Genomic DNA, 14,777 nt, shown 5'->3' on the forward strand with positions numbered 1-14,777 from the left:
CTGTTTGTTGCCGTACTTCCAAATAAACTTTGATCTTAGTGTTGTTATAGTATATGATTTGGCTATAATCACGTATTTCAATGCATTTAGTGGATTTAAATCTATACTCGTGGATTTATATCTGCCCTAATTTTTTATGGGAATGTTATGGGAATGGTGTCGGTGAAACAAAACACGGTGCGAAGTGTTTCATTAAGACAAGCACTAAATGAAAACCAGTCTCCTCTTTAATGATACAGCGGGGGGCTCCATTCTCCATGCGCAAGGTTCCTGTAAATTCAGAAGACCACCCCTTCTTATGGGAGAACTGCTTTCACCTTCCTTAAGAAACAGTTGGCGTGCTGAGACAGCCTGTCGTGAATTCTAGTTGGTCCTAATAAAAGCCTGAAGTGGCACTGGCGCTTCCAAGCATGCATAAAACCCCTTCCTGTAATGTTTGGAGCCAGTCAACTGTAGCAGCGGGACTTCTGGCCGTTCGGGATCCAAATCCATCTGCCGTTTGAGGAGCCCTAGAGGGAGGTCAACGAGATTGGTCTGCTTGCTGTCACAGAGCGACTGGTAGCTTCCCAGTAGTCGGCCGGCATTGTTGCTGGTTACTCGCTCTCCCCAAATGTTTATCTAAGGCAGGCCTGCGCAACTGGTGAAGCCAAACGCAGCCCACCAGCCGTGCGCTGTGGCCTGCCAGGTGCTTGAGAACCATCCGCTTTTTGCAGTCCCAGATGGAGCACAAAGAGAAGGCTCATCCAGCCCTTTGTGGGTTGCCGTACATTGCTGGTGGGCTGCATTCATCTTGAGTACCGTGCATTTTTAAAGAGCTAAAAACCAACATGGAGCTTCTGGTAGCTTCTTCTGTTCAGCGCCTTCCTCCTAACAGTATTACTAGGGTTGCCAAACTCCAGGTACTAGCTGGAGATCTCCTGCTGTTACAACTGATCTCCAGCTGACAGAGATCAGTTCACCTGGAGAAAATGGCTGCTTGGGCAATTGGACTCTATGGCACTGAAGTCCCACCCCTCCCCAAACATCATGCTCAGGGGATGGTTTTGTTGTGATGAAGCCTCTGGCAGTGATTGGCTCAGCTTGCATTCCTGTCATTGACAAGCTGGGCAGTCAGAAGGCTCTGTGGCTGCTCAGATTCTAGCCATGGGCAGGTAGGGTTGCCAACCTCCAGGTGGTGGCTGGAGATCTCCCGCTATTAAAACTGAACTCTAGCCAATAGAGATCAGTTTCCCTGGAGAAAATGGCCGCTTTGGCAATTGGACTCTATGGCGTTGAAGTCCCTCCCCTCTCCAAACACCGCCCTCCTCAGGCTCTGCCCCAGAAACTTCCTGCCGGTGGCGAAGAGGAACCTGGCAACCCTAAGCATCACCCTGGTATGATATCCATTTAAGCCATTCCTGGAGCTATCTGCTTTTCTGCCTTCTGTTTATTTCCTGTCATTTTGGAATTGCTAGCCTGTCTCACCAAACTGCAGTACAAATGCTGAATTGGATCCCAGGGATCTATTCAGCTAATGTTCACCTAATCAGCCTTCCCCTGATGCAAGAGGCTCTAGCGGTAGAGTGCATTACGCCAGAGGAAAGCACCACAGTTAAATTTTCTTTTCTTTTTTAATTTTATTTTCATTTATACCTAGGGTTGCCAACTGCCAGGTAGTAGCAGATCTCCTGCTAATTCAACTGATCTCCAGCCAATAGAGATCAGATCACCTGGAGAAAAATGGTCGCTTTGGCGATTGAACTCTACGGCATTTAAGTGCCTCTCCTCTCCTCCCCAAACCCTACCCTCCTCAGGCTCCGCCCCAAAAATCTCCCACCGGTGGTGAAGAGGGGCCTGACAACCCTATTTATACCCCACCTTTCTTGCCAGTGGGGGACCCAAAGTTTACATTGTTTTTCTGTTGTCCCTTTTATCCTCACAACAACCGTGTGAGGTAGGTTAGGCTGAGAGAGTGTCACCCAGCAAGCTTCCATGGCAGGGCGGGGATTCGAACTTGGGTCTCCCAGATCCTAGTTTGACACTCTAACCACTGTATTATGCTGCCTGTCTGTGGACCCAGCCCACAAAGCTTCATTAAAAAATGTTCACAGCTTATGCATTTATGTACTTGGCTTGCTACTCTCTGGCTCCCCCTACCGCACCCCCTCCACCAACATGGCCCTTGCCCATGGCCAGCCCTGTGTCCTGAAAGTGATAAACCTGCTTCTGTCTGACGGGACTCTTCCTTTGCAGGAACGAGGTTTCTTGAATCTCATGACTTTGAGATGACCAGTTACTTTGAAGTAGGTGACCTTTCGAGGGAATGTTCTTGTTTGATTGCCTGTCGGTCTTGATTTTTTACAGATCTTATATTTCCCATTGACATCACTTTGGTCAAGAGAGAGCATGACTTTTTGGACAGAGATGCCATTGAAGCCTTGTGCAGGTATGTGGCAAAACGTTACTTCAGCAAAAGCAAGCAGAATAGCTTTTGACAGTGCAATTATTGCCCGGTAATATCCTTTTTAATCCAAAGAAAATATAGACTAGAAAAATAGAAACATAGAATTGGAAGGTACCTTGAGGATCATCTAGTCCAGTGGTTCCCAAACTTTTCGGGCCACCACCCCCTTGGTTCCACAAACTCAACCCCAGCGCCCCCTATAAAAAGCATTATTCAAAATAGGGGCTTGCATGACTCACTAAAGAAGATAATAACAATAAAATTTCAAAACAGTAACAATTAATTGCACATCTGTTCAAAATCAAATTAAAACTTTTTAGTTGAAATTTATTCAACAGAACTGATGAACTTGACGCAGTGGTACCAGCTCCTCAAAGTCTGGAAAAAAATTATGATAGTTTCTACCCAATTTGCCAGCACGGTGCCATAGCTTGATCTATTGTAAATTAGTGAACAACACATGTATGGGTACTTGCACTGCTCTGTTGTTTTGTACTGGCCAATGGCTGTAACAATAAAATGTAAAATGTAATGTAGTGAACAACACAGTTGAAGGGGCCCACCTCTAATGTCCCCCCTGCTGCCCCCTTGCCTCTTAGTTCCCCCCTAGGTAATCCCACCACCCCCAGGGGGTGTTACTGCCCACTTTGGGAGCCACTGATCTAGTCCAATCACCTGCAGATTGCAGGAAATTCACAATTACCTCCTCCCTGTTCCCCCCAGTGACCCCTGCTCTATGCCCAGAGGAAGGCAAATCCTCCAGGATCCCCGCCCAGTCTAGCCTGAAGGAAAATTCCTTCCTGACCCCATAGAATATTCATTGTTACTGAATGGTCTCTGACCATGTCTTCTCCTTTAAAAGGATGGAGTTGCTTGATTATATTTGCCAGGCAGCCATAGGATGTGTAGAACTTTGCATCCAATAATTCCTGTTTTTGGCTTACAAGCAAATGTTCTGTTGGTCACTCTGCTTGCTTCCTTTCAGTTTAACCCCTAGCCCTGTTTGCTCAAAGCTGGCATGTATGTATGGCTCTCATCCTGCCCATATGTAGAAGCAGCATAGCTCTTGGTGCATGCTGATACAAGGCTGAGGATGCTGCAGTTGGAGGTTTGTTTTCCCCCAAAAATATTTTCCCACACTATTTCTTCTGCACAGATTACAGGAACCTACCCCACCCTTCTCCCAGGGTCTATTTGAACATTCAGCATACCCGCAAGGGATGATGCCTGCTTTACTAATGGGGAATGATTAGTGGGAATAGACTGTGATCCAGCCAGACATGCACTCCTCATCTTTTGTGTGTGCATGTGCGCTGTCAAGTCACAGGGTTTTCAAGGCAAGAGATGTTCACAGGTAGTTTGCCATTGCCTGCCTCTGTGTCACAACTCTGGTATTCCTTGGAGGTTGCCCATTCAAATACTAACCAGACCCCTGCTTAGCTTCTGAGATCTGATGAGATCAGGCTAGCTTGAGGCTGTCAAGGTCAGGGCAGTCTTCACCTTGAGGAAGTCTTCATCTTTTAAACCTGGTAATACCTTTGAATGCCATGTGATAAGCCAATTCACTTTATATGATCCACACATTCACATGTAATTTCTGTGTGGCCTTTAAGTTTTAAGGAAAGTAAGCAATCTTTTAGGGGGAAAGATCTTCCAGTAGAATCCCTTGATCAAGGAAATAACATCTTTTAGTTGCTGAAAAACCATTGTTATATCTTGGCTTCATACTGTAAAGTTAACCTAAATTACTGTAATGACATGCGTAACATGCATGCTACATCTGTGGGAGTACCTTTTAGAAAACTGATCTTTTCATATTTTTAAGACCATGACACTGGTCTACACTAGCCTGTGCAGTTGCTTTGGTGGTAATTTGTAAAACAAGATTATCTTGAGTTGAACTGGAAGTCACAAGGATACATTCTGAATTTGGATCTCTGCAAGAAACACAGAAGCATTCATATCCCTAACCTGTTGCTGTTAATATCCATTCCACCAATCAGTCATGACATCTCCAGTGTCAAAAAAAAAATTGCCTGATGGTGGCTTTGCCAATTTAGATACAGATTTATGACCTTCAAACTTCTGCAGATGTTTAAATTACTCTAGAACTTGGTCTCCACATTTCCATTGCTCAACCTGTTTTATTTTTTTTGGGGGGGGGGGAACTATGCAAACCAGGATTAAGCGCTTACCAATACAATTTCCGTTTGCCATATAGCAAAGGTCAGAAACTGATTGTGCACCAGAAAGCATCAGGATTCAAGTCCTAATCTACCAGACATGCTTCAGGAACCTCTGTTTGTAAAGTACTGTTTGTTTGTGTGTCTTGAAAAGTTCTCTAGATAGTGACCAGGAACTTATCTTCAGTAGTGTACACTGACTGCCGGAGCCATGTTCATCCAAATAACTGGTGTGGTTTCAGTAACAGGTTTCAAAGGAAATCCACTGTAATCCCTCTCAACCCACAAGTGGCAGCGTTAGAACTGTGTGGATGGAGAAACAACACTAAAACGCAATAAAAAAAGGAAACTCTCAGGGACTTCTTCCTAGTGTTGCAAGTCAAAGACAGCTATGTGTCATAGAGAATCAAGTGATGCTTCGGTTTTGACCTTCACTATTGATGTGGCTTCTACTAACTCCCCCTTCTCAACACACTCTAGTGCCCAAGTAGGGAGTTGTGAGACTTCATCCTTTCCTTTTAGAGCCCTGTAAGAGCCCCGTGGCGCAGAGTGTTAAGCTGCAGTACTGCAGTCAAAAGCTCTGCTCACGACCTGAGTTCAATCCCGAAGGAAGTCGGTTTCAGGTAGCCGGCTCAAGGTTGACTCAGCCTTCCATCCTTCCGAGGTCGGTAAAATGAGTACCCAGCTTGCTGGGGTAAAGGGAAGACGACTGGGGAAGGCACTGGCAAACCACCCCGTAAACAAAGTCTGCCTAGTAAATGTCGGGATGTGACATCACCCCATGGGTCAGGAATGACCCGGTGCTTGTACAGGGGACCTTTACTTACTTAAGAGGATTGCCTGGTCCTCTGCCCTTTGCAGCAGGTGGAGAGGAAAAGAAGGCATGGATATCGTGTCTTACTTGATACAGGGCTTCAGGGGGAGGGAAGAAGAAACACTTCCTTGGCCTTTCACAGGAACTAAACTCCAGAGCACTGGGTTAGATTTCCCCAGCTATAGAAAGAGCATAAGCAGGCATGAGAGTGAGGAGATTTGGGTGCTGTTAAGACTCTGACTATATGTTACAATTGGCTCAACCTGAATTTGGTCATTTATGCATGGGTACTTTCACTCACGTTTGCCCCCGTTCTTTCTCAGTTGCTCCTTGGAGTTATGCATAAGTTTTCCATCCATTAGAGATGGCCTCACGGCCAGCCCTCACAAATCCTGGGACTTCCCATTCCTCTATTAACCCAGTTCTTTGATCTCCCCTGAGATCATCCTGGGTGATCATCACCATGCATAAGGCAAAGTGCGGGTCATCACCATGCATAAGGCAAAGTGTGGATCATCACCATGCATAAGGCAAAGTGCGGGACACAAAAGCTTGGGGGAGTGACGTTTCTCTCACAGAAAGCACTACAGCCAATTACAAAGCAGTCTGTCAAGGGGCAGGGATTCAAATGTTCCCTGCTTCTTGCTTCCTCGGAGTTCTTTCTGAGCAGAAGAAAGGATTTAAAATATGAGACTTGGGTTTCTTCCCCTCTCCCGTTTCTTTTAGAGAGCTCCATTTTTTTAAATGCTATTTTTTCATGGCCCTTGGGTTTCCGCTGAGGGGGGGACTTTTCTCTCACAGTAAGTACTACAGCCAATTCCAAAGCAGCATTTCAAGGGGGTGCTCCCATGCTTCTTGATTTGAGCTTGGAGACTGATGGCACATAGATTCGCAGCATGAAAGGGTGGGTCCAGCAAACAACGAACCTCAGGTAAAACCCTCATGCATAAATGACCTTTCAGAGTCAGACATCAGGAGTGGGGGAACTTGTTTCTCAAGCATGCAGGGCCCTAATTTGGATTGAGATTATGGCGCTGGGAGAGAAAGGGCTTCAGCCTTCCCCACACACTGTTTTACGGGGAGGGGCTGTGGCTCAGTGGAAGAGCCTCTGCATGGCATGCAGAAGGTGCCAGGTTCAATTCCAGGCATCTCCATTTAAAAGGACCGGGCAGTAGGTGATGTGAAATATCTCTGCCTGAGACCCTGGAGAGCCGCTGCCAGTCTGAGTAGACAATACTGGATTTGATGGACCAATGGTCTGATTCAGTATAAGGCAGCTTCACGTGTTCATGTGTTCCTGATCCAAAGCAGGGTCCCACATGCTTGATAAGCAGGTTCCTCTGCCCCTGATATCTGACTTCCAGATGTCCCACAGCTATATAGATCTTTTTTAGGAGCTGTGAAACTGGGAAGAGTCTGGCCTTAAAGCATAGCTACTGAAATACACTGTACGTCAGTATGTTTAAGAATAACCATCCACTTCTTAATTTTCACTTTGGTGTATCTCTGACTGCTCTGTGCCTCTAATATGTAACAAAACTATGACCAGTCAGATTTTAAAAGTGGATTATTATCAATTTAACAGATTGGTATTAGTCTACTGTGGCTAAAAATTAAGCTCTTGGGTTCTTCTTCATGCAAAATTGTTCCATAACTTATTACATGGTGTGATGCACTTCAAATTTGGGTTCTGGATGGGAGCTTGCAGTAAGGCATCTTGCCGTAGACATGTCCATATGAATTAAATAATAGTTTGCTGAATCTATTTGGGTGAGTCAAGGTGAACAAATCTCCAGGCACATAGCCAGGTTGACTTGGGAACAAATCCTTCTTTATTTCAAATGCAAGTATGTATTAGACCTTGGACAAGGAACAAGCATTATCCATCAAGTCTCCCTTTCCACTTTATTAAAATATACTGTACTATACTAGTATCAAACATACAGTACTAATTACTCTGAATTTCTTGGACGAAGGCAGGAATAAAAAGGTAATAAATAAAAATTGAGTTTCCTGTAGAGCTTTCTTGTGTTTTCACACAATTCACACCAATGATTCCCATTGTGAAGCTGAAGAGATAAGTCACCATGTGAAGACTTTTGCATAAGTAAATATCCATGCCTAAAGTCTTAAAAGTAAATATCTAATCTCTCTGCATAGTTGGTAGGGTCAGGCATAATTTGTGGCTTGTTGTGTAATATCGTGGTTTGTTGTTAGAATCCTCGAGTAGGTTCTTCTAGGATTTTTCTAGGGTTCAGGCTGTCTTCAGAGGTGAGTTTCTTGTCCTCATAGCTTCAGATGTTTGGAATGCAGATGGTGAATAAGGCAAATAAAAATGATGGAAATTTTAGTTGATGTGATTTCTGAAGTCTATACAGTGTACTAACATTTTTATGGCCTTCTCAGACTATTGCATCATTGCAAAATAAATACACAGCTATTGCTCAGCTGTTAAGCAGTATTTAAGGAACTTTTTCAGTGTATAGGTTACTGGAAAAAAATCTTAAATAGCAATAATTCACTGTTCATAAAGTTAATTTTCCCCATAATTGGCACATCCATTGCAGTTTTTAATATCAGCACCATTATCATAGGTTCCTACAGGTTAGGGCTTCTGATGGCCCAGGTGGCAATTGAGGCATTTTTAAAGTGTGTATATCTTCTCAATGGCTCAGACTAGCCCAATCTTGTCAGATCTCAGAAACTAAGCAGTGTTGGCCCTGGTCAGTATTTGGACGGGAGACCGCCAAGGAAGTCCAGGGCCACTATGCAAAAACAGGCAATGGTAAACCATCTCTGAATGTTTCTTACCTTGAAAACCCTACAGGGTTGCCATAAGACAGCTGTGACTTGACAGCAGTTTCCACTACCACCATATCTTTTCTCAAGGCCACAAATGTTTAGTTACTATATCATTCTCGCAGGAGTGCTCAAGCAACTTTTAAAACTTTGGCAGGGAAGTAAAAAAAAATCTTCCCCACCATTTTGTGTTCCATTTTTCCTTTTAGAGATTCTTCCCTTTAACGGTATAGGTAGTCCCCTGTGAAAGCACCCGGTCATTACTGACCCATGGGGTGATGTCGCATCGTGACATTTACTAGGCAGACTATGTTTATGGGGTGCTTTGCCATTGCCTTCCCCAGTCAGCATGCTGGGTACTCATTTTACCTTTAGTTCCACGTTATTTTTTTCTGCCTTTCAAGCAAAGTGTGTGAATTTTTTTTTTAAGCAACGTCTGAGGAAATAGTTTTTACAGTCTCCACACTATCTGTTTCAGCTGCCCAAGGGTTATTTGAAAGAGGAGGCTACAGTATAATCTTTGTGAAATCAAAGACACTCTTATCAAGCTGGCTGGAAAATATGTTTTCTCTGACAGATCAAAGTGTCTGGGCTCGTTAAATGCAACCAATGCTACAGGTTTCAACTAGATAAAACCTGATGTATTAAGACTAATGCTGTAAAACTCACAAATGTTTATGTAAAACAAAGCTGGAAATTCAAACTAGGAGATCTTTATTTCAAAAACAAAATGAAGGCGTATGGATGTCGTCCTAAACTTCAATTGTTTTCCCTTGGATGCCTGGAAATTTATGATCACGTTTTTTTGTAATCTGTAAACTAAATAAACATATGTTTTGTTAGTCTCTCTGGGACTTTTCCCCTTGAGATTGTACCTGGGAAGAGATTGAGAGCTGGCCTTGGTCTTGTAGCCATCTTACCTCAAGAAGAAGTGAAAGACAAGGAGTGCAGGGTCTCCCCAGACCTTGGGAGATTAAAATTGTGCTCCTGTGGTCAAATGAATGTGGGCTCCTTCCTACTTCTTCTGCAGAGTTGCCAACCTCCAGTTGTAATCCCAGGAGATCTCCCGCCACCACCTGATCTCCAGGCGACAGAGACCGGCTCCCCTGGAGAAAATGGCCACTTTGGAAGGGAGACTCGATGGCATTATACCCCACTGAAGTCCCTCCCCTCCCCAAACCCCACCCTCCTCAGGCTCCACCCCCAAAATATCTAGGTATTTCCCAACCTGGAGCTGGTAACCCTATTCTTCTGCAAGGAGAGTGCACATGTACGAGTGGCCATTGGTGGAACTTTCATGCTTTCTGTATTTTCTCCAGATCCTATTCACACATTTAGCTGTGAGTTGGGGTTTAAATAACCACTTCTAGAACTGTGTCGCTGCCATCAACTTTCCTGTGTGCCCAGGTAATGAGGTAATGACACTTACTAGGCAGGCTATGTTTATGGGGTCATCTACGCTGGGTACGCACAGTCTTCTACTCTGGGTACGAACGTTATTAAAGCTAAATGTAAATAATGCAGTAGGTAAAGCGTCAGTGGACGCCATATTGAAAATCTACACTGGTCTCATTAAAGAAAGTAAGCCAAGCTGCAAGTACTGGATTCAGTCCTATGACTTACTCCCCTCCCCTCAAGTTTCTGGTGAGTAGCTGTGTTGGCCCGCAGTAGAGGAGCAAGAAGGGAGATTTGACTCTTGAAAGCTTATACCCTGGAAATCTTGTTTGCCTTTAAGGTGCTATTGGATTCGAATCTTGTTCTTCCCCATCAAAGAAGGACTAAATGGAATGGAATTATAGAGTTCAGTTCACGGTGTATACACTTAATTGGGGGCAGCAATAGCTTGATTTTGCTTCGCATCAAAAGCTGTGTGTGCTGCAAAGGTTGAGTCTTGTCATTTATGATTTTCGACAACTTGCATCTGTAGGGATCCGTGGAAAGTTCTCATTGGCCTCCAGCTGTTCATTAGAGTTGCCCTAGGAGATGATAATATACATGCACAAATGCATAGAACGAGAATTCAGCCTACCTGTTAAAAGTATATTTCCTGAGGTGCTGGTTTTAATTAAACACCTGCAATTTTTTTTAAGCAATCCATTTGATTTAATTTTTGCGCATGGTGTAGCATTCTTTGTGTGAGAAACTGTATAACTTTGAGGGGGGATGGATTCTGTTTTTTTTCTTTTTCTTTTGCCAGAGAGATTAGCAGAGCTGTCCTGGGGCTATAATGAAAATAATTATATTACGTACTGAAAAGAACAATCTAGGCACCTGAAGGGTTGAAAATTAGTTTCCCTCTTTGAGGTTTTCAGCTTGGTAGACTAGGGGGAAGGGTGAAAGCAAACAACAGTAGGCAGAACTGCATACCCAATTTCAGGCTGAAAGCTTCTTCTTTTTTGTCTTCAGTGTGTTCAACAAATGACTATTTTTCTTCTAGGATTTTGTGTGCAAAGTAATATTGGTGATAAATCTACAGTGCAATCCTAAGCAGAATCACACCCTTGTAAATCCACTGATGTCAATGAGCTTATAAGGATGTAATTCTTTTTTAGGATTGCACTGTACGGTTCCTACAATTAGGACTTTTGTTGATCTTCTGATTATTCAGAATGAGGAAGATCCTGGATCTGGAAAAGCCGGCAACTACTATCATGAGAGGGAGGACAGGAAGGGTTGTGTCAGTGCTCGGCTTTCGTGGCCCTTTCTGACATGCCCAGGGAAATGCCGATTGCCACTTTGGGGTCAGGAAGCAATTCCCCCCATGCCAGATTGGACAGGGATCCTGGAGAATTTTTTGTTGGCCTTCTTCTGGGCATGGAGTAGGGGTCACTGGGGGTGTGGGAATAGGCAGTTGTGAATTTCCTGCATTGTGCAGGGGGTTGGACTAGATAACCCTGGTGGTCCCTTTTGACTCTATGATTCTATTCAAGGATGTTGATGTACCACTTCAGCCTAGTTGTCACAAAGAACACATGAAGTAGCAAACTTGTGTCTTGTCAAAACCCTTTAGACTGCAGATTTGGGTTCACATGACAAAACGTTTCGCCATGCAAAGAAAAAAATTCTTGTACATAAGAAACTAAGGTGATTTATGCATGGATACTTTCACTCACGGTGGCCCCCAGTCCGAATCAGTTATTCCTTGGAATTATGCATGAGTTTTCCGTCCATTAGAGATAACCTCGCTTTTCTCCGTCACAAATTCCAGGACTTCCTGTTCCTCTGTTAACCTGATTCTTCCCTCTCCCCTGAGCTCAGCCAAGGTGAAATACCCGTGCGTAAGGCAAAGTGTAGGACACGCAAGTTTGGTTTCTCTCACAGTCAATTACAATGCTTCCTGCTTCCTCGGAGCTCTTTCTGAGCAGAATAAAGGCTTTTTTAAACTGAGGCTTGGATTTCTCCCCCCACCTTCCTTTCAGATTGCTCCATTTGTTTTTGTTTTTTTGTTCTTAAAATGCCTTTTTTATGTGACAATTGGGTTTAGGGGGAGAATTTTCTCTCACAGTAAGAACAACAAGTAAGCCAATTACAAAGCAGCATTTAAGGGCGGGGACTTGATTTGAGCTTGGAGACTTCTGGTGCATAGATTCCCAACAGGAAAGTGTGGGTCCAGCGAGCAACGAACCTCAGGTAAAACTCCCATGCATAAATGACCTAACAATGCAATCCTAAGGAGAGTTACTCCAGTCTAAGCTCATTCATTTCAGTGAGCTTAGACTGGATCAACTCTGCACAGGACTGTGCTGGAAACATCACAGGGAAGCGTTCTAGCCTTTTTCCTTGGCCTGTTTGTTCTCTATGCCTCCCAACTGCAGCATTAAGTCTAACAGTCCAGACCTGTGTTTGCTTCTTCACTTGCTGTATTTTAAGTGCTACACCTGTGAAGAAATGCAGACGTTTCATATTTGGTCTGGGCAGGAACTGGCAGACATTACAATAGCAATGGAGCAAGCTGAGCTAAGAGGTCGCTGTGGTGTTGGCAATTCCATAGGGGGACCTCTCAGCCCCAAGCCGTTGTGAATGTGACTGCGGGTGTAATCCCACCAGTTGGAATCTGCATCCAGCATCTTAACCCTCTTGCCTCCATTCGTTCCTGGTGAGTTAAAGGGCCAGTAAAGCCCCTAATCTGGGCATGTCAACGCTGCAAGCCTAAAGTGCCATGGCTTTCTCTCCAAGGAAAGCAAGGGCAACTTGTAGTTTCGTGAAGAGGACAAGGATTCCTGTCATAATTCCAAATGCCTTCATGTGCTGTGATTTCCAGGGCTTTTTGCAGTTGACACAGACTGTTAAACCAGGTTGAAATAGTTTTAGATGTGCTTTTTCCCCAATATGGGTCTAGAGCAGTACCCTTATTGATCAGCTCAGCCGCACACAGTGCCTCAGCAGCAGTTATCTTGTATAGTGCCTGACTTCTATGAGGTACTTTATTAGGGTTGCCAGCTCCGGATTGGGAAATACCTGGAAATTTTGGGGGCGGAGCCTGAGGTGAGGGTGGAGCCTGAGGAGGGAGGGGTTTGGGGAGGGGAGGGGCTTCAATGCCATAGAGTCCAATTGTCAAAGCAGCCATTTTCTCCCAGTGAACTGATCTCTATCGGCTGGAGATCAGTTGTAATAGCGGGAGATCTTCAGCTACTATCCTGAGAAGGAACCTGTTGGAAGACTGTTAAAAAATAAAATTGTTGGTATCCTGGGAAGGAACCTTATGAAAGATTCTTGGATGTGGATTCTTTAATATGAAATAAGAGACGGGATATATAAGGTTGGTGAAGTGGAACTAATGAAGAACTGAAATGGCCATCTTCCTCTTCACTTTTGATCCCCTGCTTTGGGACTGTGTAATACTTACCTGGAATCCACACCTGAAAGAAGAAAAAAACCTAGAATTGGTATCTGTTGGACTTTTGGTCTGTCTTTAGGATAGCGAATTTTAGAAACCTTGGAATATTGTGACTTTGTGTCTTTATGCTTAAGAAATAGGACGTTTTGTATGTGTTTGTCAACATTATTGTATAATACAGTCTGTTGTTTAGCTATACTTTGTATGGTTGATCTGTGTTAGATTTGGAGTAACTACCTGGAGATTGGCAGCCGTATACTGTATGCTAGCACATTTTATGAAATTTGGTTCTTGGAAAATCAGGGTAAAGCACAACACAGTGTGATAACATTACGGAGTGGAAAGTTGTTCAACCGTTCCACATAAATCAAAATTGTGTACGTCTGAATGTTCACAGGCCTACCCTACTGTTTGCAGCAAATAATTCCTAAGTAGCAGTAAAAATTTCCCATCTCTTCAGTGCTGGTGTGCGTGAAGTTGTACCGTATTAAGAGATGTGGCGTGGAAGTCCACAGATGGCCACTTCCAAGCCTAGTGCCACACCACTACAGTTAGAGGCAGGCAGCTTATTCTAAATTATTTACTCCTTATTTCATACATGAGTGCAGTATTTTTTTTAAAAAAAAAGTTAAGTCCCTAGAAGGCACTTTTAGTTTTCCATTAAAAGAACTAGAAGCTTGTATCACTGAACTAGAGTTACCCCAGATTAATGGGCTCCCATTGAACAAACTCTCCTTTATTTGTCAAGGCTCATAAGGGACTGGTTTAGGAAATTTGTTCTTACTTTCCTCCACCTGCATCCCACCTACCCCACAAATTCTGGTATCCGGCTGATGTTATGCTAAACAAATACCACATTTGCTATTTTGAGATGTCCATTTGTATGTAAATAAGCTCAGACAAACCTTACCCAATAATCCTGGGCTCAAAATAAGCCCCTATTGCAAACTGCCATGTTTACTGTTAATTTTGTGTTTGTTTGTGTTTTCCTTCTGTAGGCGTTTAAATACTTTAAACAAATGTGCAGCAATGAAGCTAGAAATCAGTCCACACAGGAAACGGGTAAGTGCATTTCAAGCATTGGAGGGATATTCTTGTAGCCTGATTACATGAGTCTGTACTGTTGCATAGAGCTTATTATAAGTAGGATCCTATTATGTAATTTCTGTACCGCTTAATGTATCATGTGAATACTTATGCTATGCTTCAGTTCTTTCTGGTGCTTCCTGACTTCTCATTATCTTAATGAATGGGTTATTGAATGTCCCATTTCGTTAGGGTTGCCAGGTCCCCCCCTCTCCTCCGGCGGGAGGTTTTTGGGGCTGAGGCGAGGGAAAGATTGCATGTGCGCGGCCGCGCCACCGCGATCACATCACTTCCAGTTTAAACCCGGAAGTGCCTCATCACAACTGGCCTTTTGCCACTCAAACTAGGAGTTTGAGTGGTAAAAGGCCCCTTGTGATGCGGCACTTCTGGGTGTAAACCGGAAATGACGTGGTGGGTGGGCAGGCACACGTGCGCGCGTTGCCCGCCAACCCTCAGCTGGTCAGCGGGCAGCCAGGTGGATTGGCGGGGGTTTGCCCACCACCACCTGGCTCTTGGCAACCCTACATTTTGTTGATTGTACTGGCTCACTGGGTGTATTTCTGCCTTGAGTCCATGTGAGAAAGGCGGACTATAAATAACATAAATAAATAAAGG

General features: G+C 44.0%; 1 protein-coding gene across 3 annotated transcripts in view; it reads left to right on the forward strand.

The window, feature by feature from the left end:
• DLC1 (DLC1 Rho GTPase activating protein) overlaps nt 1–14,777 on the forward strand; it is a 295,408-nt gene that overhangs the window by 259,898 nt on the left and 20,733 nt on the right. For all 3 annotated transcript variants that reach the window (XM_056855264.1, XM_056855262.1, XM_056855263.1), the window contains 2 exons: nt 2,344–2,425; nt 14,075–14,138. In XM_056855264.1, the coding sequence (XP_056711242.1) occupies nt 2,344–2,425; nt 14,075–14,138 (146 nt within the window). The remainder of the gene's footprint in view (nt 1–2,343; nt 2,426–14,074; nt 14,139–14,777) is intronic.

This window comes from Euleptes europaea, chromosome 9 (genome assembly GCF_029931775.1).
Source record: "Euleptes europaea isolate rEulEur1 chromosome 9, rEulEur1.hap1, whole genome shotgun sequence".
NCBI lineage: Eukaryota > Metazoa > Chordata > Lepidosauria > Squamata > Sphaerodactylidae > Euleptes > Euleptes europaea.